The sequence below is a fragment of the Bos indicus genome, chromosome 15, assembly GCF_029378745.1.
Source record: "Bos indicus isolate NIAB-ARS_2022 breed Sahiwal x Tharparkar chromosome 15, NIAB-ARS_B.indTharparkar_mat_pri_1.0, whole genome shotgun sequence".
In the NCBI taxonomy this organism is placed as follows: Eukaryota; Metazoa; Chordata; class Mammalia; order Artiodactyla; family Bovidae; genus Bos; species Bos indicus.
This window is the reverse complement of record NC_091774.1, coordinates 77,786,439-77,814,348: the sequence shown is the minus strand read 5'-3', so window position 1 is coordinate 77,814,348 and position 27,910 is coordinate 77,786,439. Positions and strand designations below refer to the sequence as shown.

The window sequence follows — 27,910 nt, the reverse complement described above, 5'->3', positions numbered from 1 at the left end:
TAAAATAAGCACGGTAAATAGATGAGATAGAGTTGACAGGGAAACATTACAAGAACATCTGAGAGTGAACTGGAATGCCTTTGATCTTCATAGTTTCTTATCAGCCAGAGGAAGGAGGGGAACTGAAGGAATTCCCTCCCTAAAAAATTAGGAAGAAAAGCTTAGTCCTCAAGAAAATAACCAAAATATGAAGGTGGACAGTTCCATTCACTGAATGTGTGTTCTGCTGCTTTTGTCATATCAGTTAAGTGAGAAAACTCCTCCTTCCGTCCAGCAGCATTGCTAGTGAGAGCAGACTTGGCTAAGTACGAGGCAGGATGCTGAGCACTTGGTGTTTAATACCTACAGCAGCCTCTGAGGTAAACTAAGTTTTCTCTATTAATCACACGAGGAAACAGGCACAGAATGGTTAAGTAACTTTCATAAGATCCTGAAGCTACTATATTTCATCTAAGTGCTTCCAATTATGATTTATAAGAGTAGGTGCTAAATTATGAAACAAAATGCATCTTAAAGTCAGTGCAATAGGCTGGAAGGCACAGTGCTCTGCTGTGCCCCCTCTTGCAGTAACAGCGAAGCATTTGTGTTTACTCTCTCAGCAGTGGAAGACAGGAAGCTGTTTATCGGTATGATATCCAAGAAGTGCACTGAAAATGACATCCGAGTCATGTTCTCTTCGTTTGGACAGATTGAAGAATGCCGGATACTGAGGGGACCTGATGGGTTGAGCCGAGGTGGGTATACTTTTAACTTTTAAAAGTACCTTTAGCACCTTTAAAAGTACTCATCTTAAATTTGGAGTTCTTTTTAATTGGATCAGTGGAAACCAGTGATCTCCAGCCACCATGAATGATACTGCCAAGATGGAGAGGGTTGAGTATGGTGTTGTATTTCTAGGTCCCGCCATGATTCCTGTCAGTTGATCCCAATTCCCCCAAGGAATCTGCATTCTGCACTTAAGGTCGTGCATTAAAAGTCTCTGTTTCTGTCCTTGGAGAGATTCTATGCCAAAGTGGAAACACGCCTTTCACGAGAGAAACTAGAGAATGTGACTCCTCCTTTATCTCTCAAACACTTTCTCTCCTATTTGTGCTTCCCTGATTTCTCCCTGACGCGTGTATCGCCTTGTTGTAATACATCATCTTCCCCACTAGATCATGAACTCCTAAAGGCAGAATCACGTCTGTATTGTTAGCATGCCACTTGGGCGCATAGAAGGTGCTCAGTAAGTGTCGGTCAGATAAATCATTAAACGAATGGATGAGCTATTGACTCTTCTCTCACCAGGTTGTGCGTTTGTGACTTTTACAACAAGAGCCATGGCACAGACAGCTATCAAGGCAATGCACCAAGCACAGACCATGGAGGTAGGGGGCAGATGGACGAAAGGGGCGGTTCTTAGCATGAGAGTGCTAGGACCGTTGAGCACCAAAGCCCGGTAGCGTGCAGAGCGCTGATTGCCCTGAAAGTTGCTGTGTGCTAAGTCACTTTCGTCATGTCTGACACTTTGCAACCCCATGGACTGTCCCACCAGGCTTCTCTAAGTCCATGGGATTCTCCAGCCAAGAATACTGGAGTGGGGTGCTGTTTCTTCCTCCAGGGGATCTTCCCGACCCAGGGATCGAACCCGGGTGTCTCAGTTCTCCTGCATTGGCAGGTGGCTTCTTTACCACTAATTGCCACCTGGGAAGCCCTAAAAGTTAAGCAAGCCAAACATCTGAAACACTGGTGCTTTCTTTAAAATTAGCATTTTGCAACTAGTTAACCCTTTTAAATTACCTTTTGCCACTTGTTTGTCTATCAAAGAGGAGAATCATTTGGCACTGAATAAAATGAGAATGCAGCCTGTGCGGCACTGGAAAGGAGGGTTTCCCTGCACCAGAATGAGGAATTTGACCCTTTGATTTTGGTGTTTTCGTAGGGTTGCTCCTCCCCCATGGTGGTAAAATTTGCTGATACACAGAAGGACAAAGAACAGAAGAGAATGGCCCAGCAGCTCCAGCAGCAGATGCAGCAAATCAGCGCAGCCTCTGTGTGGGGAAACCTTGCTGGTCTAAATACTCTCGGACCCCAGTATTTAGCAGTGAGTCTTTGTGGTGTGCTTTCTGCAGGCTGTGCAAGCTCCCAGCTGTTCTTCTGCTGTCCCTAGCTAACATATATAGTAGCACTCAGAACTTTTAGCATATCAAAGTTTTACATAAAAATTCAGGCAACACGATATTCTTTGTCACGTTAGCCTTGCGTGTGCACTGGCTCGCTCGCTGTCGTCACACATCATTGGTAATATCTTGAGCTTCTGCTCAAGATACTAATATACTAATTTCCTAAAACAAAGATTTAGAAACATGTGTCCCTGCCCCCAAGAAAAAAAACTCCTGCAGAATTCTTAGCTACCAAGTATCTTTCTCCATCTCTTTCTCTAGTAGATGTAGAGACCATCAATAAAAGCCTTCCTGAGCCTCCCATGAAGAGTATGACAGTGGATTTTCCCATTGGCGGGAGGTCAAGAGATTAACATGGACATTATTAAATGAGTATTACAGGTGTCTATTTGAGTTCACTGGTAAATAGATTTCCTTTCATTTGAATTCTCTCTTGTCGAGTTTGAGTCATATAATCCAAAAGCAGGCTCTAATTTGTTAGATTTATTAGGTCTGCAGTGTATATTACAGGGGATTATCACTGCTTTAACCCTCAAAAGAATCACAGATGGCACAAGACACTTAAAACTGTCTCATCTTTGAGTCAGAAAGAACAAGTCGTCTGTGAAGCTACCAAAGAAGGAAAACAAATGGGGAAAGCACTAGATGAGCATGGACGGTCTAAGGACACACACAGAGGTGCAGTCGTCCCGTCCTCCTCCCCTAAGTATTGTTCTATGTGAAACGGAAGAAAGGCAGTGGTTTCTGCCCTCGGTGCCAGGTTTTGGCTAATTTGATGCCCTCTGGTTTCCATGTTTCTAAAATATTAGAAGAAATCCAAGTTTATCCTTGCTGGTATTTCTCTGAAATCAGAAAGCCTAGGTGGTGGTTCTATTTCTGCAGATTAAATTGTTCCTTGGTGCTAGAACATTGCTTTTAAGTTGAGAAAATTCAGAGATTTTAGTCTTCTGGCAGAATGATAATGCTTTGAAAATTATCTCCATGATGGGTGCTTGCTTTTCTTAGAGCGTTTGGAGCCTTCTTTTAGGGAAGACTCACCTTTTTGTTGTATTGCCATATCTAGCAGGCACATGACGGTATATGTTGAGCGCTATGGCCTCCTTGTTTCAGTTAAACATGATCCCCGCTCTCAGAGCTGGTCTCATTTAGGGAGGAAGTAAAGTGCCAAGTAGTATGTACAGTCCCTAGTTGGGCCTGAGCTCATTGGCCAGGATATTTAAGGAGACAGAAGTAAAGACGTGTGAGCGCTGATGGGCTGCGTAAGTGATAGCACGCCGTCATTGATTAGGGTGCACTAGAATGTGTCGCCTTGAAACTAGGGCAGTAGTTCTTAATCTTCCAGGCTGTGGAGCCCTTTGAGAAGCTGATAAAACTCCACGTGTGTACATTTTTTCATTCTACTTCTGGAAGTTTGTGAACTTCCGTGAAATGCCTGTAGACTAGAGACATTCATGATGACAGAGGAGCCAGGTCAGATGTTTCTAGGAATGGATAACAGACTGAACAAAGGATCCAGAAACAAGAATACTAGCCATTCAATGATTGGGCTGGAATGGAACAAAAGGTTTCAGCAGGTTGCTTAGATCAAGGTTGCAGCTTGCTAGGTACAGGGTAAGGCTGTGGAGATTCATAGTTTATGGATAGGTCCTTTCGTTTTATTTGTTATGCAACACTCACTGAAAGAGAATGTTCTGTGGATGAATGCAGACTGAGCCATCATTTGGTCATCTGCAACGGTGAGATGAATGGGGCTAGATGAATGCGTAGTATTCTAATCACGACAAGGTTGATCCAGTCACAAGTTCATCATGGGTGGTAAAGGATACTCCAAGAAAGAGCCTGAAATGGTCCCGTTTGGTATTTTAAGTAGTCGGCTAAAGTAGAAATTAGGTCTCCAGATGGGAACAGCCTATAAAATAAGGTGTGTGGACCTGACCAAGGAGGATTTGGGAGAGAAATTAGACACGGCAGTCACTCGTGTGCAGACACTCCTGAAGTGGGCTGCATGGCTGCCTGAGCTGAGCTCAGTTCTCCCCTCCCCGCTGTCCTCTGCTGCTGTGCTGTGTTGCCAGGGACTCGGGCCTGGCTTAGGACTCGGCTTACACAGCTGTCCTCTGGGCCAGGGCTTTAGCTGTGTTGTGCTGTCCTGTGCTGTCATAAGCCTCGTGTTTCTGTTGTGTTGGCTTGGGTTCTCGTCTTCGACTTTCTTCTCTCTGGGGGCCTCTGCACTCTCGCTTTGCTGTGCTGTAGAGTTATCCCAGATGCAGAACCAGCCCTCACTCTCACTCTTGTTCTGTTTTTTGGTGTAATGTCTAGCTTTATTTGCAGCTCCTTCAGCAGACTGCCTCCTCTGGGAACCTCAACACCCTGAGCAGCCTCCACCCGATGGGAGGTAAGTGTTTCACTGGTGCGGAGGAGCGGCAGCAGCCAAGCCAACAGACGCAGCTAACGGTAGTCTTGAGAGTTTTCTACTGTTTGTGCAGGAAAAAAAAAAATTACCACTCATTACATAAACCTGACATAAGATGAACATCCTGGGATTCATACCTCCTCTCTCAAAGGCGGCTCGTTTAGTTACTGATGTCATATTGCACTGTAGTTGTCTGCTCCCCACCCCTTTAAGTCTCTAGTAAGAAGAGCTGTTAGTACCTGCAGACTGTCTGCAGCCACTTTGATAAGGAGAAAATTGCAGGAATTATTTCCACAATAAAGTGACTTTTCCAGTGATTCTCAGAAGAAAAGTCTAAGATGGCTTCTGTGTGTGTGGCTTGCCCTGCAGCTGCTAGAACCTCGGAAGTTAGTGTCTGATACATGTTGTTCCTCAGGTAATTACTGTTTTTGGTGTTAACACACACCAGAAACTTAATTGACAGATGCCCGAGTTGTTAACAAAGACTGCTCCACAGACAAACCTGAGGCAGGGACAGGGCCGCTCCAGAGCCGCCCAGCCCCGCCCCTCCAGCAGTGGGGTACGGCTAGGCAGGTGCATCTGAGGAAGGGCTCCACCCTAGGCGAGGTGCAGCGTGCCACTGGGGAAGTCTGATGGATTCATTTTGTCCCAGGGACTCAAAGGTTGCTGTGTTTTCAGAAAGTTGCCAGATTGTAAATCTGTGCTGTAGCCTCTGTAGTCTCGTTAATTCTCCACTCTACCCATCTGCCTTTCCATTGTCTAGTAAATCGCTTGCCACACGTTGTTGGTGCAGCTCAGATTTTTTGCTCTCCTTTTGCCAGTGTTGCTAGGTTCCACTTGGAGGTCTTCTCAGAGTTTGTTTTCTCTTGTTTTTCTGATGATTAGGTGGTGTTTTTTTCTTTGTTCTCTCTGCTGTTGCAGTTTTCACGTGTCATCCCTCCATGGTCTTCTGGGTCTCTGCTACATTTTCTACTTGGTTCTCCTCCATTGCAGAGAACAGATCCCCTGTAAAGCATCAGTGAAGGCTCAGATACAGATTGATCCTCTGCCTTGGGCTTTGCCATTGTTCTCTTCAGTCTGCCTGTCTCCATGGTAGACCACAGAATCCACCCCTTTTTTTCTGATTTCCTAATTGCCCATCCATTTATTAATGCTCACTCACTTGGGCTGGCCTGCTATTGTATTAGACATGTCTTATCTGAGGAAGTGTCAAGTTTCTTAATGAGTTGAATGGTATCTGAGTCTTTTTGGAGCTCTGTAGTATTGCCTGCAAGGCTTATACCTAGAACATTTCCACTTTGGGATGAGCCTCCTGCCAGTCTGCACGGTCATTGCCAGAGTGGATGTAGGGCACTCTTATCTGCTGGCTGATGGCTTGCTTTGGATGTTGCAGGGTTAAATGCAGTGCAGTTACAGAACCTGGCTGCACTGGCTGCTGCGGCTAGTGCAGCTCAGAGCACCCCAAGTGGCACCAGTGCTCTCACCACGTCCAGCAGTCCCCTCAGCGTGCTCACCAGTTCAGGTAAGCATGTGATGGGGCTGGGGGCCCCTGTGGGCCTTGGGCAGAATCCCACGTGAGGATTCTGTCATTCTGGAGAATAGTTAACGCCCATTTCCAAAGGGGTCAGATCATGAACAGGAAAGTCTCAAATGTCTTCTGAATTAAGAGAGCTCTCATAGTCTTCAGTTTGTTGTAATCATCACTTCTGTGTCCTGCAAGAACATGTTGTTACCAGAATCATTCACTGGGGCGAGCGGAGGGTGGGGGACTTGGTAACCGAAAGCCTCCCTATAAAGAGAATGAAGAGTTGGGTGACACAGCTTGTGCTTTGGCTCCTGTTGACACGGGAAGGCAAGTTTTGGTTTGAGTTTAACTGGTGGGTGTCTGACAGCAGGGTCCTCACCGAGCTCCAGCAGCAGCAGCTCCGTCAACCCCATCGCCTCCCTTGGAGCCCTGCAGACATTAGCTGGAGCAACAGCAGGCCTCAACGTCAGCTCTTTGGCAGGTGAGGGCCAGTCCCTGGAAGTCCTCCAGTCACTCTGTGCAGGTAGCACATTTTAAACTACTCTGGTAGGGACACGTAGAGAGAATGATGGGAGTGGCTCAGTGAAGTTAGAAATGACCGTGGGATTTTGAGTCAGACCTGACCCTGTCCGTTAACTGTACCTTAAGACCACTTTTCTAAGGGCATTTTCTCATCTGTGAAGTGGGACTAGAGTTCTCTGAGGATTGTCAAGTTAAATGAGAATACAGTGAAGTGCTGAGCACATCACTTGGTATGGCATCTGACACGTAGCACACGCTCAGTAAGCGTTAGCGGCTATCTTGACGATAGGATTTGCCCACACCTGTCATACGGTGTGTGCACTCGTTTTAGTCCCCAGTCCTGGGACTGTTGTTCTGCCGCATTCCAGTTCTTAAGAGAAAGGTGGGGCAGGTCACGTGTCAGTGGTGGTGCTTCTTGCGCAGGTTGGAGGATGAGCTGCCTCTGGGTGTGGCTGTTTAAAACGTCCCCGTTAGCCATGGGCCCTGGTGACTGTCCTAAAACCTGACCCATCAGATGGCTGTTCCTTCTCAGGGAGAAGCTGAGGAGGAGATGACAGGGTTACTTTGGGTTTTGTTTTCACATCGGTTGAGTCTTCCCAATTTGTCGCTCCTCTTCCCCCACCCACCCCCACCAGGGATGGCCGCGTTAAACGGCGGCCTGGGCAGCAGCGGCCTTTCCAACGGCACCGGGAGCACCATGGAGGCCCTCACTCAGGCCTACTCGGGGATCCAGCAGTACGCCGCCGCGGCGCTCCCCACCCTGTACAACCAGAACCTGCTGGCACAGCAGAGTATCGGTGCTGCTGGGAGCCAGAAGGAAGGTGAGTGCGGGGAGACTGGAGTCAGGGCAGAGTGGGCACGCCCTCTGCGCCAGCGCTGAAAGGCAGGCAAAGCCCGGGAGAGCCGTTCAGGTGGTGAGGCCAGCCCCGCTCTTCGGCGTTGTCAAGGGTAGACTGAGAAACTGGTCTGCACTGGAATGTGTTCTGGCTGTGGCTCGTCTCAGAACCTCTGTACGCCCTCCTCGAGTGGGGCTGCAGCTTTCGGGTGAGGAAGCATACTGGCCTCCCTGTGTCTGAAACCATTTGGCAGTCTGTTTTTGAGAGGAAGTCTTCCTTCTTAGAAGTCTGCTAGGGGATGTCTTCTGTCTGGGTGTCCCCTTTGACTGTCACTTGGCCGTTTCCTCACGGTCTCATCTGTGCTTTTCCTTATTAAGGAAAAACTGAGGGACGTTGAGACTGTACAGCCTGTGGGCCGATGCGGGCGGCAGGGTGTGCTTTGACACAAACGGTATTAAATTCAGGAGAGGCTTTGTGAGCAGAAATAGGCCTAAAAGTGGTTTGTTTGAGTAGAAAATCCTGCCGACATCTCTGTGCTCTTATTTGACGAGTTTTCATAGCCAGGAGCTGGCGAAATCTAAGCGTTTATGTAGGAAAAGCCAGGCATCCTCTCTTGCTTTAGCCCCAAGGAGCCCCGGTGCAGCGCGCCCTCCCCTGCTCTGAGCTGGACATTTACTACCTGCCCTGGGCTGTGTTGACAGGGAGCTCTTGGAGCCCTGGAGACAGACGGTGAGCAGAAGCGTGAGGTGTTCCCCTGGTGCTCTGAAGAATGACGCACAGGAAAGCGGAGTAGAGAGTGCCAGGAAGATAGCGTTTTACATAGAGAGAGGTTTCTCCAAACTGACGTTTAAGCGCAGACCTTAGGGAAGGAAGAAGCGAGCAATGTGTGTATCTCAAGGAAGAAAAGGAATGGGGCGGAGGGGCAGCAAGCGCAGAGACCATGAGGCAGCGTGTGCCGTCGTATCTGACGACAGCAGGGAGGCCAGGGCGGCTGGAGGCTGCCTGGACTGCCGTTGTAGTAAAACTTGTTTGAATGTGTGGTGCGTATATATAACGGCTGTTGCCCAGACGTTAAAGAGAAAGAAGTGGTACCCTTTGCGGCAGCAGGGATGGACCCTAGAGACATCGTGCCAAGTGAAGTGAGACAGAGAGAGAAACATGACGTTGTTTACATGTAGAGTCTTTAAAAAATGCTACAGGTGAACTTATTTACAAAACAGGAGGAGTCACAGATGTAGAAAACAAACTTATGTTTACAAGGGGGAGAAATGGTGAGGGAGGGGTAAATAGTGAGATTGGGATTGACATACACACACTGAGATACATAAACAGATTAGTAAGGACCATTGTGTAGCACAGGGAGCTCTGCACAGTGCTCTGATGACCTGTATGGGAAAAGAATCTAAAAAAAGAGTGGATATATGTGTGTATATATGTAACTGATTCACTTAGCTGCACAGCAGAAACTAACACCACATTGTATATCAATTATACTCAAGTAAAAATACTTTTTAAAGCTTTTCTTTGGTTGGGAAGTCCTTGAGTTGAAGAGGAAAACATATTCTGTTTTTGAGCTTTGGTTATTTATCATATATAGTGAAAGTCACTCAGTCGTGTCCAGCTCTTTGTGACTCCATGGACGATACAGTCCATGGAATTCTCCAGGCCAGAATACTGGAGTGGGTAGTCTTTCCCTTCTCTAGGGGATCTTCCCAATCCAAGGATCGAACCCAGGTCTCCCACATTGCAGGCAGATTTTTTACCAGCTGAGTCACAAGGGAAGCCCGAGAATACTGGAGTGGGTAGCCTATCCCTTCTCCAGCAGATCTTCCAACCCAGGAATCATATCGGGGTCTCCTGCATTGCAGGTGGATTCTTTACCAACTGAGCTATCAGGGAAGCCCGGTTATTTATCATAGGCATGTATTTTAAAAAATACATTTTTACTGAGGCACAATTTACTTATGGTAAAATTCACCCTTTGGTGAATATCGCTCTTTGAGCTCTGATGAGCACATGTAGTCACGTTCCTGCCACCACAGATGTAGAATATCTCCACGACCCCTAGAAATTCCCTCATGTCTCTCTCTAGTCGGTCCCTGCCCCACCTGCCTCTGGCAACTATTGACCTCTTTGCTGGCCCTCTAGTTTCTAGGCACTCTTTTGAAACCCATTTTACTTAAAATCTCTTTCTACTGTGTTTTTTTGCTCCAAATGCAAATCTGCCTGCTACTGTCCCAGCATGCCACCCTTCCACAGGGTCAAATTCTGCCCTCTGTCGGTAGAACAGGAAAGAGGGCAGGAACCTGTTTCAGTGATTGCCCTTCAGCTCCCTGCTTTGTGTTTGGTGAATCTTTTTAGTTCCCCAGACAGGTTTCTGTGTTTTGGGGATGCTGAGAGTTTCAACATGGGTGGAAATGGGACTCGTTGGTGCGGGGGACGGCGTGCTTGACCCTGATGCCGTTTCAGTCAGTGGGAATTTTGCAGGTCCAGAAGGAGCCAACCTGTTCATCTACCACCTGCCCCAGGAGTTCGGAGACCAGGACCTGCTGCAGATGTTTATGCCCTTTGGGAATGTCGTGTCTGCCAAGGTTTTCATAGACAAGCAGACAAACCTGAGCAAGTGTTTCGGTACGTTGGTGTTTTTTCTGGTGTGGGGAGGGTTCAGTGTTTTACCAGTGAGCGAGAAAGAGAGGGGCTGATTGATAGCAGGAAGAGCTGAGTTTGACTTTGCGTAGCTGTAGTTGAACTTTGCTTTGAGTAGATTACATTACCTCGTTTTGAGCCTCAGTTTATTTTTTCATTTCTCTGGTGGGAATGGTGATTTGTACCCACACTGTCGCTCCAGAGGTAAAAATAATGTATGGAAAATGGCTTGGCCAAAAAATACTTTAGGATACTGTGTAGATGTCAGCTGATACTGTTAGGAACCTGATTTGTTTCATGTGATGTAATTTCAAGAAGTCTTCTTCCTGCTGAGAAAAATTGAGACTCAGCTCATGTAAGGATTCTGTTGCATAAGGAGGACTAAGGCTGTCCTTGCCTCTTCACGCCCCTCACTGGGTTTCTGCTTGGACCCACAGGTTTTGTAAGTTATGACAATCCTGTCTCGGCTCAAGCTGCCATCCAGTCCATGAACGGCTTTCAGATCGGCATGAAGCGGCTTAAAGTGCAGCTCAAACGTTCGAAGAACGACAGCAAACCCTACTGAGCGTGCTCCCCTCTGAGACTGGAGTGAGAGGGTCTTCTGGTAAGTGGGGGAGGAGCACCCTTAATGATTCGAAGCCCTAAGGCTGTGTGCTGACAGCCCTGGACCCTGATCCCTGCCACTCTCGCAGGCACAGCTTGCCCTGAAGACTCAGCTACTGCCTTCTGTGGGAATTTCGCTTCGTACAGAGGACAAGTTTGTGCTTTGGTTTCCAGTGTTTTACTTTGGAGTTTAGGTGCCATATCCTGAGTTTTTTTTTTTTTTTTTTTTCCTCCTTTATTTAAAAGTTTGCTGTGTTTGTAACCAGTGTGTGTTGAGAAGGACCAACATCAAACTGCCCTGGGGGAGGAGGGGAAATGGGGAAACATTAAGAAAGAGGATCAGAATTTGCCCCAAACTATCCCAAGAAAGAGGACGAAGTTAGACAAAAGTGGACCCCCAGAATCTTCCTGAGCACGAGAGTGGGTGACGTGAGAACTGATACCCAAGAGCTTTTGGGGGGCAGAGCAGGTGGGGTTGGCTTTGGAGAGGGAGAGTGACTTGAAACCCGGCAGCCCTGGGAGCTGGAGGCTGAAACTCCTCCATAGCCGCCTTCACTGGAAAATCTGCGTTCTTGCCAGCTATTTTTTTAGATTCTCATCTAGGATTTCTGCCCCTCTTACCTAAGAAGGGGGTAACAAGTCTCTGGAAATAATGTACCTATTAAATTAGCCTAACATGCAAAAAGTAGGGATTTGTCATCCGTTACCCAGCCAGCCATTGGTGTTGGATTGGCCCTTCCTTCCTGGCTGGTGGCTCTTAGGAGGAAGAAGCCAGGCAGAGGTCCTGTTTGGTTTATTTTAACACCAGACTGTTAGACCGTGGCCCATGTCTACCAGGTCCCTTTAAAGAAGACCTCTCCGGAAGATACCATCGGGTTTCCTTTTTGGTAATTGACCACAGCAAGGAATGTCACTTCCATCCCTAGCCACAGTTTTCTCTTGAGGGTAGATCCAAGAAGGGCTTATGGTATCTGGCAGAAGGGAGCACCTCTCCTGAGCAGAGCGATCAAAAGCTGTCGCGCTGGGGGAGGAGGAGCCTGCTTCTCAGTGTACCCGAATCCTAGGGTCCCTTCAAGCTGGTCCTGCATTTCCCGGTGGCCAGCACCCAGTACTTAAAAGGATTAAGCAATCCGCGGTTGCCTCCTTGGTTGAGGAGGCCCAGGCGTGGCGTCTGGATGGAGGCAGGCCCCTCTTCTGACCCCTGCAGCCCCGTGCTCTGCTCCTGGTGACAGAGGAGGCGGCAGGACGTTTACAGCCTCCGTGTGGGTTAGTGTTCATTTACCTCAGTGTCACCGCGTTCACTTCTGTCCTCGTGCTTACAGTCAGCTCCCTGCTGCCTCCCACAGGTCTCACTCTTGCCTGTGACCCACACAGCCTCCGGGCTCTGCCGCTGCTCCAAGAAGTGCTGGTAGTGGGGAATGTGGCCCTGTTAGGATGTGACCCGTAGCCAAGGCCAGGGACCAAGTCCCTGGGCTCCTCAGCCTCACAGACGTCAGCCCTGCCCCCTAGCGGCAGAGGCGAGATCACAGGGGTTGCTTTGCTGTCAGTCCGACGGGGACGCTCTCCTTGTCATGCTGTCCTCGGGCCTCAGACGAGCGTTGACCATCTTGCTGTTGTGCGGGTAGTTGGTGGTGGTGGATTACCCCACTGAAGCTGGGACAGCTGTTCCCTTCTCATAGTGATAACTTGGGTCTGTTGTCCTCTAAGAAACATGAAACATACTTCTTAAGCTGAACCACGTAAACTTGAATTCCGCGCACTGGGAGAAATGTGTCCTGTGTTTCAAGGATAAAACTGTTCCAAAGGCTTCCAGGGTCATGATGGGATTTTTTAAATAAATGCAAAAAATAAAAAGAAAAAAGAAAAAAGAAAACAAAAAAAAAAGAAAAAAATGCTAGGTTGGGGAGGCGCTGTTCTGAATCCCAACCGGCTGGAACCAAGAATGTCGTTTCTATTTTTATAGAAGTTTTATACAGCTCCGGGGTGGAGAATATTTATTACCTAAATTATATCTCTGGAAAAGGCCAGGATTTTGTAGAATCCAGAATGTGATTGTTGTACACACAGGGTGCTGTGTATGATTGAAACTACTGACTTTGTGGCCGTCTGCAGCCCAGCTAATCTGCCGAGGGGGAGGCGTTAACGCTGTGAATTGGCGGAGGAGAGAGCTGTGCTCCCCAGGTTGCTGCCGGTCTCACCTTCTGTTCTGTCTTCCTCCTTGGCCCGCGTGGGGTTTTCCAAAGCCCGGAACTCCGCTCTGCGCCCACCTTTGTCCCTTTCTCTCCCTCCTCCCCCATTTCACTGTTACTCGCATACCTATTTGTCCTGGGCTCTGGGATCCCTTCGCTATTGGCATGAGAGTTAAAGGTGTAGTCAGCCTGCCTCTGATACCAGACCCCGAGGTTTCGTACCTGCCGTGCTTTCCTCGGCTGCGCACGGGCGCCTCTCTGTTGGTCTTGTCCCCAGCCCCGCGCACCCCACAGCAGTGCTGCCCTCGAGCACAGCTCTCCCCCGGCCAGAGACGGTGTTGTGGAGAAGCTGCTCCCCTACAAGTCTCACGGTGTAAAGGGTTCAGCTCGGAGAGGGGAAACTCGCAGTCAAGTCTTAAGCGATCCTTTTCTGTTGTGTGGGGTTCTCACTTACATAAGTGTGTTTTCTGCTGTAGTTTCGTTTCTTCCTTGGGTTTCATCATGAAATTGATTTGCCTTGAATGCAGCCAGACACTGTCTCCTGGGTCCCACAGGGGTGGCCAGGGCCCTCGTGGAAGCTAAGAGCTTGGATTTCTGGCAACAGAGGGCCATCCCCATAGGAAGGGGGAGAAATTCTGGCCCTCTCCCCCAAAGAATTCTGGTCCCCTCGCCCCCAAGCCAGCAGCTCCAGCTGTCTCCCTGAGTCTCGACCACTCGACCAGGAGTGACACTCGTGACACTCGGGAGGCTGAGGCTCTGCCCCGCCCGAGAGCTGCTTTTTCCGATGCATTTGGGCGCTTCTGGGGAAATCCAAGCCTTAGGTCCCCTGTGTCTCTGGCAGTTGGATGTTTTCTCGGTGTCCTCCGTGTCCTTTTTGACTTCCCCGTGTCCGTTGTTAGCATGTGCGAGAGTCCCGTCACCGCCCAGCCTCCCTGCCCGCCGCCTCATTTCAGGGCTGCACACAGTGAGTGTCCTGTTCTCTCTCTCTCTGTTTGGATGTATTGCTCTGTGTAACTCAGTGGGTCTCCCTCTTTCTGGTTTGTTTTTTTTCTAGATTCCTGCCGTTTGTTCATCGTTGTGCCTAAAGCATGTCGATGTGGCGTCAAGTACATCGTCCAAATCCCTGTCTCTTCAGCTTCTCTGATGCTTGAACTCTCACCTTTGACCTTGTGTTGACCTTTGATGCTGATGTGTATTTTTATTATGTTTGTTTCTTTCTTTGTTTTTTCTTTTTTCTTTCCTTTTTTTTTTCTTTTGTGCTGCCAAATTGGTTTTGCTAGAACGACTGCTGAAGGGGAAATATTTAAACTTGCATTTGAATATAAAAAAATCTATTTTTCTAGAACTTCATAAGATAACCACTTGATTTTGTGATTCCAATTCTTTGTAATTGTCTTCAGAGCAGCCCTACTAGCACATACCGCGTGGTGTTTGTATTTCTGTGAACACAGCCAGTCCGCTTCTAGGCTTTGTTTCTCGGTGTGTTTAGTTTTAAAGACAACTTTGGAGTAAACAATGAAATAAAAGATGTCACTAAAACCTTTGAGGCTCCTGAGCACATTTTGCTGATACAGTTTGTAGGGCTTGAGGAGACCGCATGTGTTCCTATTTTTCTTTTTTCTGAGTTCTCAACTGCAGAAAACCCCTGAGCCCTTTTTCCTTTTTGACCACCAGCTGCAGCTTGGGCCCCAGGCAGCCCCCGCCACCTGTGGCTCTGCCCTGGAGTCCCCTTGCGGGGAGTCTGCGGGGCCCCCGCCCCCAGCCCCGCCGTGCCCGCCCCCAGGCCTGTTCCTGCAGTCTCCACAGCAAAATGTGATGCTTCAAATTTTTTTTTTCTGTTTTTGTATTGTTTTTGTGTTTTTGTTTTGAATTTTTTCCTTTCCTACTAAGATTATGCCCAGAAAAACCGAGTTTGCATGTTTCCTGCTGTTTCTTCACACCTCCGTATATATCACCTTCACCTCTCTGTTTCCTATAGTTTGTGCAAAAACTGACCGATTTAAAAGGGTTTCAAAGAAGCTGTTTTAAATTGTTGTGGGGTTGATTTTTTTTTTTTTTTCCAAGGTTGTATTGTTTTGTTTTGAAGTGGCAACTTTCTCCTCTCTTGCCCTTAGAGCGTTTGCCTGTGCATTTAGACTGTCTCCTCACACGGCCTCCAGGCCTTGGGGGCCTCCGGGGGCCGGCTGCTCTGCTCAGAGACGGGTGGGAAGGGGGTCCAGAGAGGCACAGGAGCAGAGAGAGCACCCCAAGGGTGGCTGTGGGCAGCAGGAGGCTGAGTGCGCTAGGGGCCCCAGGCATTCCTCGGCCCCAGAGGCGGAGAGTGCCCTGAGCCACTCCGGCGGCCGTGCCTGCGCTGGGCGGCATGCCCCTGCCCGCGCTGCTGTGCAGCCCCGGGCCCCGCCGCCCCACTCTGGCTCTTCACTGCAGCTCTGCTCTTGCTTAGCTGCTGGGGTTGGGGTTGGGGCGGTTTTTTGTGTTTATTTTTTTAAATTGGGTGAAGAGCCAAATAGCTACTGTCCCCGGGTGCCAGGCAAGCCCCGGTCCTTGGTTCCCTGAGGGGAGCCTGCCCTCCTCTCTTGGGGCACCATCCAGCCTCAGGGTCTGCAGGGATTTGAGTGAGAAGGTGCATGGTGAAGGGCGAGGCCAGAGGAGACGTGAGGTCGCGGGGTGGGTCTGTGGAGGTCAGAGGTTGCAGGGGGCGGCGTTTGGGATAGCTTCCACCCAGGCCTGAGCGGCTGGTGGGCGAGCGAGCTGGGAAGTAGGGCTGTCCAGGGACGGGTGGAGAGGGGAGCCGGGGGCAGGGCGGGGCGGGGCAGGTCGAAGCACTGTCCGCATCATCCTCGCTGCAGGTGATGAGGAAGGGTCTCGGCAGCGTCTCTGCCCCGGGACCGGGCAGGCAGCCTAGTGTTAGCTCGGGGCGCCCCTTACCCAGAGGAGAGGGTGGCCAGGTGGAGGCCCAGTGGATGGTAGGCTGCTTCATTTCTTCAGAGGGGTGAGTGGATGGAAGGAGGCCAGGAACCCCCAGCCTGAGCGAGACCGCCGCGCACCCCACAGTCTGACTGCACAGAGCGGCCTCTGTGGGCAGAAGGCGCCAAGGCTCCCCTTCCTGTGTATTCAGAACCCATGTTTGCCAATATATTTTGCTTTCAATTCCAAGAGGAGCTCTGGGAAAACCTGTGGATAAAACCAAATGCCAAATGTTGGACGCTGTTTCCTTTTCCTTTTTCTCTCTCTGATTGTTTTAATTGTTTTGTGGTGGTTTTAATGGATTTGAGACCCTGGAGCGGCAGCTGCCTTTCTGATTTCCAGCTGCTTTTTGTGAATAATTTAAAAAGAAAAAAAAAAAGAAACTTTACATTTTGGAGACAAACCTGTGTGAGTTTTTTATTGGTACAAACGTTGTATTTAACACTAGGGGTTTTGTACAGTTTTTTGCCTTTTCTACTAGAAAACAATGTAAAGTGATTTCACAATGTGAAGAGAAAAAATTGCCACTATGACCAAACGCACAGTCTGTTCTGCAGCAACAACGGGATTCAATCAACTCAAAGTCGTGATTCAGCCGTAGAAATGCTTTTTCTTTACCTTGTTTGAGCTTTTCCTTTCTTTCCTGTTTTGATTTGCAAAAGAAAATGTCTTTTTTGTGTGAACTTGTGTTGTACTATGTAGAAAATTATGGATTTTACTTTAATGGTTTAAAAAAAAAAAAAAGGCAAGAAGAGCCCCTGTCGCTTTTCTGACCTGATCACAGAGTTTGTGTAGTGGATTAAAAAAGAAAAAAAAAAATTGTTACAAGTTTGGAGCAAGGGAGTATGTGTTTAAAAGGAAATCTTCCTTTTCTGTGTGTTTTTCCTTTTGTCCCAATGGGGAACCTAAATCTGTTTTAATTGCACAGACACACGGACAAAAAGTCATTTTGTATCTGCCAAGTGTGGTACCTTCCTTTGTTTATTTGCTATTAAACTGTTTGAGAAGAACTGCCGTTGTCTTCTGTGTTACTGATTGTTGGGGCGGGGGTGGCCTTTGGAGCAGAGGGATTGGCCTTCCTGAGGGAAGGGGTGGGCACTCTAGTATGGTTTCACGTTGATGTACCTGTTAGTATCCAGTGGGACCACCCCAGACTCCTGAAAGAACAGGATTTCTTCCAGAAAAGTGCCTTCTGTATGGATCCTGCGTTCTTCTCAACGGACCCACTAACCAGGAGGCACTTACACAACTTTTTGGCAGCCTTCATTTCTGTGCTTCTTCCATCGCCAGTAGTGGCCGCCACCCTGCAGGACTGGCCCAGACCTGTGAGTGCAAGTCCCTTCCTTGGCTGCGGGGTTCCTGTCCCCAGGGAGGCAGCCAGCGAGCACCGAGGTGCCGCGCGTTGGGGCTTCCTCACTCCGGACCAAAGTGCATGGGCTCCTTTTCCCCTCTTTCTGACCTTAGGACAAGGTCACATTTCTAGGGTTTCTTGGGTTCACTACTCAGTAATTCTAGATCACTTTCCGAGTGAGGCCCATACCGAGGCTTCCCCTCCTACCTCTGTGAACTGCAGATGCAGTCAGCCCCTCGGCTGGGAAGCTCAGGCCCCCTGGCTGAGGCATGAGTCTGTCTGCCCCTTCCTACCGCTTTCAGCCTCACGCCCCTGGGAGGCCCGTCCTCGAGAGGCTGGCGCCTGTGCAGGGGCCCACGAGCAGCTGTGGCCGGTAGGCGGGCCAGGCCTCAGCCTTCTCATCAGATGGGCTCTGTGTGGGGTGGGCCTGGAGTAGCGTTTTCCAGAGTGGGTTGTACTGGGTGCTAGCCCACGAAGTGTTTATGCAGTCATTGACCCAGCTCGTGTTCACTGACCGCCATCCTAGTGCTGCAGGGAACACGACACACTGAATGCGCTCGTCGTCATAGCCCCTGGGGGGACCTACTGTTTCCATCCCCACTTAGCGGATGAGCAAACTGAGGTTAAAAGAAATTGGGTTGTGGGCTTCTCTGGTGGTCCACTGGTTAAGACTCCATGCTTCCACTGCAGGGGGCATGGGTTTGATCCTGCGTGCCACATAGCATAGCCCCCAAAATAAATAAAAGTAAGAAAAATACTTAACTGAAGAAAAAGAAATTGTGTCAGGGGCAGGGGAGCGTTAATCTTGCCCTCTGCAAAAAAGATAACTAAAGTTTATTTACAAACATCTAGTATGTTGAGTTCAAGAGTTTGATTCTTTTTTCAGAGATTGCACCTCTTAAAATGCTCCCCTTCGTATCTGTCTCCTGAATTCCCCACCCGGCCCCAGCCATACCGCACAGCTTTTGGAGTTTGACTTCCCCAACCAGAAGTTGAACCCCAGGCCCTCGGTGGTGAAAGCCCCGAGTCCTAACCACCGGGCCACAGGGAGTTCCCTCTCAGATTATATTTTAGGTCGTGAGTGTCTTACTATAAAGGCGCAGCAAATCCAGATCCAGCGTACAAAGTTCATAGCTAGCAGCCTCCACTTGTTTTCCCCCGAAAGTGGGAAAATCTTCCCATGGGCCGCAGAGGTTAGGACCCTCCGGACGCTCTCTCCCGACGTAGCAGCGCTGTTGAGTCTCTGCGAAGGTCTCGGAGACTGAAGGTGGAAGTGACGGCGGCCGCACAGCAAGACCGCCTTTCCCAACGACCCCGTTCCCCCGTGTCCAAAGTACTGCCGTATTTCATTGAGTCTTTTTGTCCATATGCACATTTTAGAAATAGAACTGGGATCATACAAAAAAAAAAGGAGACACCGAGTTGTTTCTGGGAAGTGGTGTGCACCGGAGTCAAACCAGGTCTGCCTGACTTGCAGGCCCTCACCCCTGAGGAGAAGTAACTCCGTAAAAGCGACTGAGTGTGTTGTGCTTACCTGTGCAGACTCCTCACGTGTGATCGGCCTGCTGACCTCTAGGCTCAAGGGGACGGCCCCTATATCCCTCTGACTCCCTCAGTGGTGCATTTATCTCAGCTTTGTCCTCAAAGTGACTCTCAGTCACTTTAAGGGATTCACTAGTAACTCGGTCTCCAAATTGTTGGCCAGCATGCTCCTGCAAGGCGCCACTTCCCGTGAATACTGGGGTGCTTCCTAAATGTCATTGCTACCACACAGTTCTTTCTTTAGATCAGTTCAGTTCAGTTGCATCCGACTCTTTGCCACCCCATGAACCGCAGCACGCCAGGCCTCCCTGTCTATCACCAACTGCCGGAGTCCACCCAAAACCGTGTCCATTGAGTCAGTGATGCCATCCAACCATCTCATCCTCTGTCGTCCCCTCCTCCTCCTGCCCTCAATCTTTCCCAGCATCAGGGTCTTTTCCAATGAGTCAGCTCTTCGCATCAGATGGCCGAAGGATTGGGAGTTTCAGCTTCAACATCAGTCCTTCAGTGAACACCCAGGACGGATCTCCTTTAGGATGGACTGTTACTTAACCTCATCTTGACCTCATGTTTAAATTTTTTTTTTTGCATTGTGGTAAAAGTTAAATTATTCTATTCTAACCATTTTTGGGTAAACAGTTCAGTGACATTGAGGACATTCACAGTGTGGTGCGACCATCGCCACTTAATGTTTTAAGTCGGCTCGAAACGCACCTTTTGTAACTTCACCTCCTTTGGGCCATTGGTATTTGTGAAGTCACAAGTTCGATGCCCTAGTTGTATGTTTTAAAATAACACACCAGGGGATTTACCTGGCAGTCCCATGGTTAAGACGGGCGGCACAGGTTCGATCCCTGGTCAGGGAACTAACACCCCACATGCTGCTCAGCCAAAATAAAAAACACCTGAGGCTACATGATCATCGGACACAGAAAACGGCCACACGGCACCTTCTCAAAGGATCTGTGTTTCACACTTCCGGAATTTGGACCAGGGTGAAGAGTCAGGCTTGCCCGTGGACTCTCTGGGGCCTGTTGCCTCTGAAATTAGAAGGCACTTGGTTGAACCTGAAGCTGTCTCCCGCCTGACCCAGATGCTCTGTGACTCACGGTAAGGAATGAGGTGGTAGATCTCTTTTTAAGTCTTTGCGTTTGGATTCCTGTATTCCTGAGACAACTTGACATAAAAATAAAATGTACAACTGGAACATCTTCCAGTTTAACATCATACATAAAGGCTGTTGTTTCTTTTTAAAATTTACCAGAAAGGGATTATGTCAAAGGTGTACTGTTTTTAACCTCAAAAAATTTTAGGCTTGTGCATCTCTATAATCATATATCTGTATCTTACTTAAACTGTTAATATTTTTTTTAAAACTCCCATTCAGTTATTTTTATTATTTTTTTTAATAGATTCCTCAGGCACCTAATTTTTGCCACACTCCTAGTTCCCAGCTTACTGGCTTTCTCGGTCAGCACACGACCTCCCTAAATCTCCCAGGAACATCACATACTGTGCTCACCTGAGCATCTCAGTCCCGGATGAAGATGAGCCATCAGGAAGGAAATGAAAACGCAGGTTTGTCCCTTCACCTCTGGGAATGTCAAACTAATGTGTGATGACATTGCCCTTCCATGAGGGACCGTAACGCGGCTTTCTCTTGCACCTTCTGCGTTTTTCAAGCTCTTCCTCAGGAGCCCTTTCCAGCCCACCACCACCACCATCTGGTGTTCGATTTCTTTTGCATACGTTGACTTTCTCTTTACTGGCACAGGCTCCAGCTATAGAAAGGGCTCTTGTTCTTCTAAATCACAGTCAGATCTGGGGATGGGAAAATGAATACGTTTTGGCCAGGAAGCCCTCGCCTGACACTCCAGCCAAATCCATAGGACCTCAGCCCCCACTTCCATCCCCACGCCCCCATGAAGGCTCCAGTGACCTGAAGCCGCCTGTGGTTTTGAGTGTGTTTGAACTGCCTTACTGAGATGGAATTCACACACTGTAGAGTCTGCCCACTAAAGCAGCCAGGTCTGATTTTGAGCATTCTGCGCCATCACCATAACCTAATTTTAGAACATTTTCATCACCATAGAAAGAAAGCCTGTACTCCTTAGCCATCACTCGCCTTCCGCCCCCCCGCCCCCCATTCCCATTTCCAGCCCCTCAGTTCAGTTCTATTCTGTTCTGTTCAGTCGCTCAGTCGTGTCTGACTCTGCGACCCCGTGGACTGCAGCACGCCAGGCCTCCCTGTCCATCACCAACTCCTGGAGTCCACTCCAGCTCATGTCCATTGAGTCGGTGATGCCATCCAACCATCTCATCCTCTGTTGTCCCCTTCTCTTCCTGCCTTCAATCTTTCCCAGCATCAGGCTCTTTTCCAATGAGTCAGTTCTCATCAGCTGGCCAAAGTATTGGGAGTTTGAGCTTCAGCATCACTCCTTCCAATGAATATTCAGGACTGATTTCCTTTTGGATGGACTGGTTGGATCTCCTGGATTTGTCATAAATGCAGTCATGCGGCACATCCCTTTCGTGTTTGGCCTTCACTTAGCCTACTTTCTGAGGCATCTTTTCCTTTCCACACTAGCCTGGGACCGCCTGCTCCTGCCCTTCTGAGCTCATCTCCTGCTGTTTCTGCAGTGCCCAGTCCCTTCCACTTCTCCCAGCTCCTCCTGCTACCTGCTGAGTGACCTGCCTGACCCGGAGTCTTTTAGACCTGCCCTGCCTGCATCGTCCACTATGATTACCTGTTAGCCAATAGAGCTATTAATTAAGAATGAAGACTTCCTTTCTGGACTTCCCTGGTGAAGACTCCCTGCTCCCAATGCAGGGGGCCCAGGTTTGCTTCCTGGTCAGGGTTCTAGATCCCCCATGCCGCAACCAGGAGTTCTCACTCCACAACAGAAGAGTCCACACGCTGCGACTAAGGCGTGGCACAGCCAGGTAAAGACGTATCTTTTTAAAAATAAATAAATCCCACCTTTAGAATGGAGCTTCATGAAGGCAGGGACAGTGTGAAGTGGCGTTCTTCACTGGAGCCCTGTTCCACCGTTGGTCGCTCAGTCGGGTCCAACTTGGAACCCCTTGGACTGTAGCCCGCCGGGCTCCTCTGTCCGTAGGGTTTCCAAGGCAAGAATACTGGAGTGGGTTGCCATTTCCTTCTCCAGGGCACCTTCTTGACCCAGGGACCAAACCCGGGCCTCCTGCATTGCAGGCAGACTCTTTACCACTGAGCCACATGGGAAGTCTCACTGGGGCCCTAGGGTCTGGTAGATAATAAGCGTCCAGGAGACATTTAATGAACAAGTAAATATCCAACATGAACAAACAAATATGCAAAGGTGACAGTTGCTTCTGTCAAGAGCTTCCGGATGTGCTTTTTCCCCAAGATTGTATTACGTTAGATTTTTATTTAGAAATCCATCCACTCCAGAAAAAAGGGAGGAACATTTCACACCCGCTTATAAGCCACTAGCTTCCAGCCAGTACCCGAGTTCTCTGCAGGCCCCCAGTGGCCGTGAAATGAATGACAACTAGGTCCCTTAGAGACCCTTGGCAGGAGTGCTGCTAATACAGCTTCCTGCTCCTTGAGGAGATTGGTGTGCCGCCTGTTCCCTGGGCCCCTCTGCTGCTGGAGAGCCCCTTTGGCAGCCAAGGAAGGCCCTTGGCAGAGGGGAACCTGTGTGTGGCCCACCAGCCTGGAGAGTGTCACCAACCTAGTCATCCCTGCAGTGGAAAGAGTGCCCTGAGCCTGGGGCGAACATGACACAGTGGCCTTTTTAAAGGTTATAATGGTTGAGGGTTTTTTTGTTATTGTTTTAAATGCAAATTGTATATAGAAGAAGGTTTAGTGTGTGGTGGGAAAAGCTTATGTGTGTTTAGGAGCCTCTTCCACCAAATGAGACCCAAGTCCCAGGTGGCGCCAGTGGTAAAGAACCTGTCTGCCAATGCAGGAGACTTCAGACACGTGAGTTCGATCCCTGGGTGGGGGAGATGCCCTGGAGAAGGAAATGGCAACCCACTCCAGTATTCTCGTCTGGAGAATCCCATGGACAGAGGAGCCTGAAGGGCTACAGTCCATGGGGTTGCAAAGAGTCGGACGCGACTGAGCATGCGCACATCGCTGTCCCATAGCTCATTGATGACTGTCAAACAGATGGGGGAAGTACGCTTCCAGAATTTCTCTCTATACAAAGATGTGTGCATATGTAATTTTTGTTAATAAAAATGAGCTCATGCCTTAATGTACAGAATGTTCTGCTGTCTGCATTTTTTTTCAGTTACTGTTTCACGGGCACCCTTCCATCTGGCATCTACGATTTTCACTTTTAGAGGCTTCATAGCATTTCATGGTTTCTCAATGACTTTCCTATTGAATGCAGGTTATCTCTAAATTGTTCACTATTGTTAACTGAAGAGCCAATTCAAGCGAAGTTCAGGGGGTCCTTTAGAGGGCTGTTTGTGCCACGTCTTGTTTTCAAAGCCAAATTCTTCCTTTATCATCTTGTTTGGTTTTCACAGAAACCTTCCCAGAAAGGTAAATCCCCATTCACAAACAGGAAAACGAAGTTTGTTGAGAGGGACAGACATCTCAAGGATACGAGTAATCATGGCAGAAGGGGCCTGGGATGTCACCTCCAGTTACACTTGTGCAGGGGCTCTAAAGTCAGGGGCCTGCAGGGGCCAAGCCGGTGGTTCAAGCTTGCAAGAGGAGGCCGATCGAAGATCGTAAGTGACGCTTGGCTTCAGTGTCGAGGCAGGAACGGCAGGAGGTGGGGGCAGCGGGTGAAGGGGGATATTGTTGGTCTCTTGCCTTCAGACACCGACCCCTTGAGCCCAGACAGTGACCCTTTGACCCGTTGACTGTGGACTCACAAGCCCAGGGATCACTTGAGCTTCCTGTCTTCAGGAGAAGCAGGAAGTGCTGATTCTTACATGAACTCTCCCAGATAGCAAATGTAGCCACCTTATATGGGAATCTTCAGCAGGCCAGATTGTGAGCCCCACTTCAGGCCCAAATTTCATTTTCTACTTTCGATTATCAACCAGGGCACTAAAATGTAGGCCATGTAGCTGGTACCCAACACAGCAGGCACTTGGAACAACAAACCCCCAGGCCCTTGCTGTCCCATCACCCTGTGAGGGTAAGTGACCCAGGAAAAGACTCATTCTGTGACTTGCTCTCCTGGGTCAGCCTTTGTTGCTGGGCTTTGTGAGTAAGGCTTGATTCCGTTCACCCTCTCCTTAGCCTTTTTTTTTAAAGAGCAATTTTTAAAAATACTTACTTTTTATTTATTTGGCTTCTGGGTCTTAGTTGCTGAATGCAGGATCTTTGATATTCATTGTGGCATGAGGGATCTTCAGTTACGACCTGTAGGATCTAATTCCCAACCAGGGATTGAACTCGGTCCCCCTGCATTGCGAGCTCAGAGTCTTAGACCCTGGACCACCAGGAAGTCCCTCCTTGGCCTTCTTTGTGTGCATTTCTCCTGCCCAGCCAGGTCAGAGCCTGGACAGGGTTCCCAGTGGGCTTGGTGTGTTGCGAAAATCACTAAGCTTCCTGAATATGGCTATCTACATCGCCTTCACTTTTCTCCCTCTCTCCTGGAGCCACACTGCTTGGGATCCACTGCCTGCTCTGTCTTGAGGTCAAGGTGTGGCCTTGGGCAGGTCACTTCACCCTTGGGTGCCACCCAGTTATCTGTAAGCTGGAAGAAGTGCTCAGCTCGGGCAATGTAAGCCTCCTTTTGGTCTCCTCTCACTTTGCCAGGGGCCGAGCGGATGCTAGTACAAAAACCACCCCCTTACCCTAAAGGAGCATGCTGCTGCTGCTAAGTCGCTTCAGTCGTGTACGACTCTGTGACCCCATAGACGGCAGCCCACCAGGCTCCCCCGTCCCTGGGATTTTCCAGGCAAGCACACTGGAGTGGGTTGCCATTTCCTTCTCCGACGCATGAAAGTGAAAAGTGAAAGTGAAGTTGCTCAGTCGTGTCCGACTCTTAGCGACCCCATGGACTGCAGCCTACCAGGCTCCTCTGTCCATGGGATTTTCCAGACAAGAGTACTGGAGTGGGCTTAGTCCCTGGTCAGGGAACGAAACTCCCACAAGCCAGGCAGTATGGCCAAAAAGAGATGGTGTCTCCAAATAGGTCACATTCTGAGGTCTGCAGTCAGTATCGCATATGAGCAGGGGTGACTGCTAATGAGCACAGGGCTTCTTTCCAGGGTGATGAAAATCTTCTGGTGTTAGTGCTAGATCAATGCTCAACTTTGTGCATACGGGCGTGCCTCATACATGCTTTCTCCGAAAGGAGCATGACCCTGACCTAACTATGTTCAGAAGTCAGCAAATGGCTCACTCGGGGGCAGAGAAAACTTGGTCAGGTTTTGAGATCATTTGAGTTCCCAGGTACCTGGAAGTCTATGGTTCCAGATTCCTCTGGGATGCTGAGACAGAGTGCCCATCTACTTCCTGCCAAAGACTCAAGGCAGACTCGGAGCTGGACTGTATCTCAACCACAAATGGCAGAGAACCTGCTGGCTCTTCAGCACTTTCCCTGTGGGTCCAGCTTCCTTCCCCGCTGTGGGTCCCCAGGACCCACCTGTCCCAAGACAGTACTGTGCCAGTGGCTCCCAGCTCTCCCCCTTTGCCCAGCTTCCTGTGCACCAGGTTCGAGAGCACGTCCCCCAGGACTTCCAGTGGTCCAGCGACTAAGAAACCTCCCACCAGGGCAGGGGACATCAGAGCAACTAAGCCCGTGCACCTAGAGCCCGCGCTGTTCAACAAGAGAAGCCACGGCACGGAGAAGCCCGCCCACCGCAGTGAAGAGCAGCCCCCGCCGCGCCACTAGAGAAAGCCCAAGCGCGGCAACCAAGACCCAGCACGGCCCAAAATAAACAACTAATTCATTAAATGCACTTCCTTGGTGGCTCAGACGGTAAAGAATCTGCCTGTTAGTGGGAGACCCAGCTTTGGTCCCTGGGTTGGGAAGATCCCCGCAAGAAGGCAATGGCTACCCCACTCCAGTATTCTTGCTTGGAGAATCCCATGGAAAGAGCAGCCTGGCAGGCTAAAGTCCGGGTCACAAGGATTCTGACATGACTGACCAATTAAATAAATTGGAAAATTGAATTTAAATTAAAAAAAAAGCACTTCCCCTGGAACAGCCCAATGTCTTTATCTAGTCCCAAGGGCCTATTCCTCTGTCCCCTCGACGTATGACCCTGGGGCATGCCGCCCACCCCCCCGATGCCCAGACTGTCCCACTCTGGACCTGTTCTGCTTGCAGCAAACAGGAGGCAGTGATCTCTGCCTCTGCTCAGCTTCCCCAGGATTAAGGAGGCATGGCAGGTTAGCTGTAAGCCTGGAGCAGCTACTTTAAATTTCAAAATTAAGCTTTCATTCTTCCCATTCATTCATTTAACATATTTATTGAGTGGCCACTGTATGCCAGGTTTTGCTCTGGAGACAGGTCAGTGAAAAATGAGATAAAGTTCCTGCCCACACATTTGAGAGGGGCAAACAGATACTAAGCCAATACCCTCATCAATGAATATAAAATTATAGAGATACATCTTGTATCAGAATGGAATTTAATTCTCCATGAGTATCGTAAGCTGGTCCATCCCAAATGGGCCTTAACTGGGCAGAACTTCAAAGTAGGGAGGAGAAAAGGGACCGTGAGGGGCAAAGGCCCTGAGGCAGTCGGATTCCTCACAAGGTGAACACAGAGCTACCTATGGCCCAGCAATTCCACTCCTAGGTATATACTCGAGATACGAAAACTTGTACATGGATGTTTAAAGCATCATTATTCATAATCGGAAAGGGAAACGACCCAAAGGCCATTAACTAAGGAATGGATAAGCAAAATGGCATAAATGCACAATGAATACTGAAAGAGAAAGGCGCTCAGCCGTGTCCCACTCTTTGCGACCCCAGGGACTGTACAGTCCATGGGATTCTCCAGGCCAGAATACTGGAGTGGGTAGCCTTTCCCTTCTCCAGGGGATCTTCCCAACCCAGGGATCGAACCCAGGTCTCCCGCATTGCAGGCGGGTTCTTGACCAGCTGAGCCACGAGGGAAGCCCTAGAGTACCATTCAGCCAAAAAAAGGAATGAAGTACGATTCACGCTACAATATTGAAAACATTGTGCTGAAAGAAGCCAGTCACGAGGGGCCGCATGTTGTGCGAGTCCATTTACATGAGATGTCCAGAGCAGACAGGTCCACAGAGAGTAGGTTGTGTTTGCAGGGTGTGTCCGTTTGCTCAGGCTGCCGTTAACGCTGGGCACAGATGGGGGGGTGCTTAAACAACAGAAATGTATTGTCTCACATCTGGAGGCCGGAAGTCAGAGAGCAGGTGTCAAAAGAGTTAGTTTCACTCTGAGGCCCCTCTCCTTGGCTTGTCAATGGCCCTCTTTCTCCCCCTCTGTGTGTCTATGTCCTAATCTCTTCTTACAACGCTAGTCTTATGGGATCAGGGCCCTCTCTAGTGACCTCGTTTTACCTCTTTAAAGGTGAATTCCTGGCAGCCCCGTGATTAGGACTCTGAGCTCTCACTCCTGAGGGCCCAGGATCAGTCCCTAGTCAGGGAACGAAACTCCCACAAGCCAGGCAGTATGGCCAAAAAGAGATGGTGTCTCCAAATAGGTCACATTCTGAGGTCTGCAGTCAATATCGATATGAGCAGGGGTGACTGCTAATGAGCACAGGGCTTCTTTCCAGGGTGATGAAAATCTTATGGTGTTAGTGGTAGATCAATGCTCGACTTTGTGCATAGAGGCGTGCCTCAGAGATACTGCGGGTCTGGTTCCAGACCACCACAATAAAACGAACATCACCATAAAACGTCACACGAGTACTTTGGTTTCCCATTGCATACAAAAGTTATGTCCATGCTATATTGTAGTCTATTAAGTGTGCAATAGCATTATGCCTACAAAAACAATATTCAGTCCTAAACTGAAAAATACTTTATTGCTGAAAATGCTAACCATCAACATCAAAGATCGCTGATTACAGGACATCCCTGGTGGTCCAGTGGTTAAGACTCCATGCTCCTAACGCAGTGGGCTCAGCTTCAGTCTCCGGTCGGTGAACTAAGATCCCACGTGTCCCACACGCGATATGGCCAAAAGGTTAACAAAACAAAA

General features: G+C 49.1%; 1 protein-coding gene across 17 annotated transcripts in view; it reads left to right on the top strand.

Moving 5' to 3' along the window:
- The window catches only part of CELF1 (CUGBP Elav-like family member 1), a 69,969-nt gene extending 48,247 nt beyond the window's left edge, over positions 1–21,722 (top strand). For 6 of the 17 annotated variants that reach the window (XM_019974924.2, XM_019974922.2, XM_070804233.1 and 3 more), the window contains 9 exons: positions 600–734; positions 1,288–1,367; positions 1,922–2,083; positions 4,479–4,554; positions 5,966–6,094; positions 6,465–6,578; positions 7,255–7,440; positions 9,943–10,086; positions 10,539–16,870. In XM_019974924.2, the coding sequence (XP_019830483.2) occupies positions 600–734; positions 1,288–1,367; positions 1,922–2,083; positions 4,479–4,554; positions 5,966–6,094; positions 6,465–6,578; positions 7,255–7,440; positions 9,943–10,086; positions 10,539–10,666 (1,154 nt within the window). In that variant the 3' untranslated portion in view covers positions 10,667–16,870. Of the gene's footprint in view, positions 1–599; positions 735–1,287; positions 1,368–1,921; positions 2,084–4,478; positions 4,555–5,965; positions 6,095–6,464; positions 6,579–7,254; positions 7,441–9,942; positions 10,087–10,538; positions 16,871–21,340 lie in introns of those variants that run through there. The other 11 variants (XM_070804234.1, XM_070804226.1, XM_070804223.1 and 8 more) reach the window with 10 other exon arrangements.
- The last annotated feature ends 6,188 nt before the right edge of the window (positions 21,723–27,910 follow it).